Source organism: Geospiza fortis, unplaced genomic scaffold (genome assembly GCF_000277835.1).
Source record: "Geospiza fortis unplaced genomic scaffold, GeoFor_1.0 scaffold1400, whole genome shotgun sequence".
Taxonomy (NCBI): Eukaryota; Metazoa; Chordata; class Aves; order Passeriformes; family Thraupidae; genus Geospiza; species Geospiza fortis.
Genome location: NW_005054848.1, coordinates 42,827 through 45,763, shown reverse-complemented (window position 1 = coordinate 45,763; position 2,937 = coordinate 42,827). Strand labels below are relative to the sequence as shown.

The 2,937-nt window shown below is 47.9% G+C and overlaps 1 protein-coding gene across 1 annotated transcript in view; it reads left to right on the top strand.

The window, feature by feature from the left end:
• TIMELESS (timeless circadian regulator) overlaps window positions 1-2,937 on the top strand; it is a 14,862-nt gene that overhangs the window by 7,311 nt on the left and 4,614 nt on the right. Inside the window, 4 exon segments of the mRNA XM_031065532.1 lie at window positions 157-358; window positions 934-1,031; window positions 2,101-2,218; window positions 2,866-2,933. Of these exon segments, the coding sequence (XP_030921392.1) occupies window positions 157-358; window positions 934-1,031; window positions 2,101-2,218; window positions 2,866-2,933 (486 nt within the window).

Below are 2,937 nucleotides of genomic sequence, written 5' to 3'. Positions count from 1 at the left end.
TGACTCTTCCTCATCCTCACTGCAGCCAACTGACTCCAGTTCCCCTCAACCAACCAACCCACTCTTTTATAACACTCTTCTTACTGGCTACTGTTAACATCAGGCCTGCTCCTAATCTTCAGTAACTGGCTCGGCTGCAACTCTTTAGGGGCTAAGATGACTTTCTATACTACCTGTATTTACCTGTATTCTCTTCCCGTACACAGGGCGAGGTGCCCCTCCCCGAGGACGTGGTGCCCTTCGACGCCGCCTCGGAGACGCCGGTGGAGGAGCAGCGGGCGGAGGCTCTGCTGAGGATCCAGGAGTGCCTGCGGGATTCCCGCGTGCCCCAGGCCCTGCAGCTGCTGCGCTCGGCCAGGTGAGGCAGAGCAGAAGTTTTCCAGTGTAGAAATCCATCTTGATTTAAGTGGAATGTACGTCTTTAAGTATGTAGCTTGCTGTGTAGTCTGACCACAAAAGCCTGAGCTCAGAGAAACTGCTTCAGTGAAGGACAAAGATAAGGAGGGGAGAGACAGAAAGTAATAGAGAGAGACAGAGACTGCTGTGAGAGCAGGTCAACCTGCTGACCTAAGAATTCAACCTGACCTAAGAATTCAACCTGACCTAAGAATTCTTTCTGATAAAAAAGAACTAGCAGCAAATGTCACGCAAAATTCGTAAAAATGAATATGTATGAACCTATCATGAAATTGTATGCATATGTATTTGAGAAGGAGATAAAAAAGGACCTGAAGTTCCCAGAAGTACGCATGTCATTTTAAAAGAACGATTCCCACATGCGTCCAGCGCCGTAATAACCATACCAGCTTTACAACTTCCACAAAAGTTGCGGAGTTTTGTTTATCTCCACAAAACACAGGTACCAGCACCGTGGTGCCCATCTCGTCCCTGGGGTGTGGGCACACAGTGCCAGCCTGTCCTTGCTGTCCCCAGGGAGGTCTGGCCTGAAGGGGACGTGTTTGGATCCGCGGATGTGGGGCCGCCTGAGGAGACCCGGCTGCTGCGGGAGATCCTCGTCGCTCCCCTGCCCAGTGAGTCCCTCTCGGGAGGTCGCAGTTTATTGCAGCCCTGAGATATGTGAAAAGTCTCCGTTTATTATATCTTATCTATAAAAATGTTTCTCCTGCCCTGACGAGGTCCAGCAGGACAATTCCAGGCACGCTGGGGTGTTATCTCTTCGTACTAAAAACTACATGTAGCATGTTTAACAATTTTAACAAACATGTTTAACAATTTTAACAAACATAACATGTTTACAATTACTTTCCAATACCTCTCACCTATGTTAAAGTGAGTTTCTACTCTAAACCAATCCAGAAGTGCCACCATCACAGCAGAAGATGGAGGTAGAGAAGAAGAAGAAGAAAGGCTGGACACACCCAAGTCCATTCATCTTGTCCCCAAAACCCCTATTCTAAAAACCCCCAAATCTACTTTTTCACCTAGTGATAACTTTATTATTACGCTACTTAAACTTCTGTGGCTTTCAGGTCTTCACACAAAGCTGGTAATTTGCTCCACGGGTCATAATCAAACCCACAGGTGCTCTGGGCTGTGTGCCAGGGTCTCTGAGCCCCCTGACAGGGTCCTGGCAACTCTGGACACCCAGAGGGATGTCCTGAGTTCCAGCAAGTCCCCACCTGTGACCCTGGGAAGGGGGAAAACTTTGGGATGGGGCACTGCAGACCCTCAGCACATCGCTGTGACTGTGTTCACAGGGCTCTGAGGGTGAGGGGAGAGACGAGGATCTGACTCCATGTTTCATGAGGCTTGATTTATTATTTTATCATATATATTACATTAAAACTATACTAAAAGAATAGAAGAAAGGATTTCATCAGAAGGCTAGCTAAGAATAGAATAAAAAAGAATGATAACAAAGGTTTGTGGCTCGGGCTCTCTGTCCGAGCCAGCTGGGCTGTGATTGGCCATTAATCACAAACATCCAACATGGGCCAATCACAGATCCACCTGTTGCATTCCACAGCAGCAGATTATCATTGTTTACATTTTGTTCCTGAGGCCTCTCGGCTTCTCAGGAGGAAAAATCCTAAGGAAAGGATTTTTCATAAAAGATGTCTGCGGCGCATCCCACCACAGGGCACACACCCACCGAGCCTGAAGAGCCAGAGGAAGAAGAAGAGGAGGATGAGGAAGAGGAAGAGCAAACTGTGCAGGTGTCAGAGAAGGAATTCAACTTCCTCGACTACCTGAAGCGGTGAGAATTGATGCCAGCAAGGGGGGCTATTTACAGAGGCGAACGGGACGGGGCTGCTGTGGAAAGTGCCTCGAGCTGTTTATTTTTCAGCATCAGTCTCATTACATGGTTATGACAAAGGGAAGATGCCAGCAGCTCACAATCCGGGCAGCAGGCTGGAAAACTTAATGTTACAACTTACTTTATAAGCTTCTAAACCAATCACACAAAGCAAAAGCACATTGACAGTAGTTCTATCTATTCACTGTAAGCACAGGTACCTTTGGTTAAAACAATGCTTGCTTATTTCAAATACAATACTCACTTGTGAGCCTTAAAACACAACACACAGAGCTCCATTACTAAGCTTTAACCTTCCTAATATCTTGCTAGATAAACTTTCTGCAGCTTAGAGAGCTATTCAGACAAGCGTTAATACACAGGCCATTGTTCTATTTGCCCTTGCCTTTCTACAGTTTAAATAATTTTTCTGCTGACCAATCTCATGGCTGCTGCTTTAGCTCTACTCACAGTTCTGCTGTATCTGAGGCCTGCCTTTTGCAGCTTTCCCCAAAACCCTCTGATTTTGTGGATTCCCACACGAATGGTTTGGGGAGGGCTGTGGGGTCCCGCTGCGGGGCGGCCGCACTGACAGCACCGCTGGGCAGGTTTGCCTGTGCCCCCGTGGTGCGGGCGCTGGTGCTGCTGCTGCGGGGCTACGCCAGGAACAGCGCCCGCAC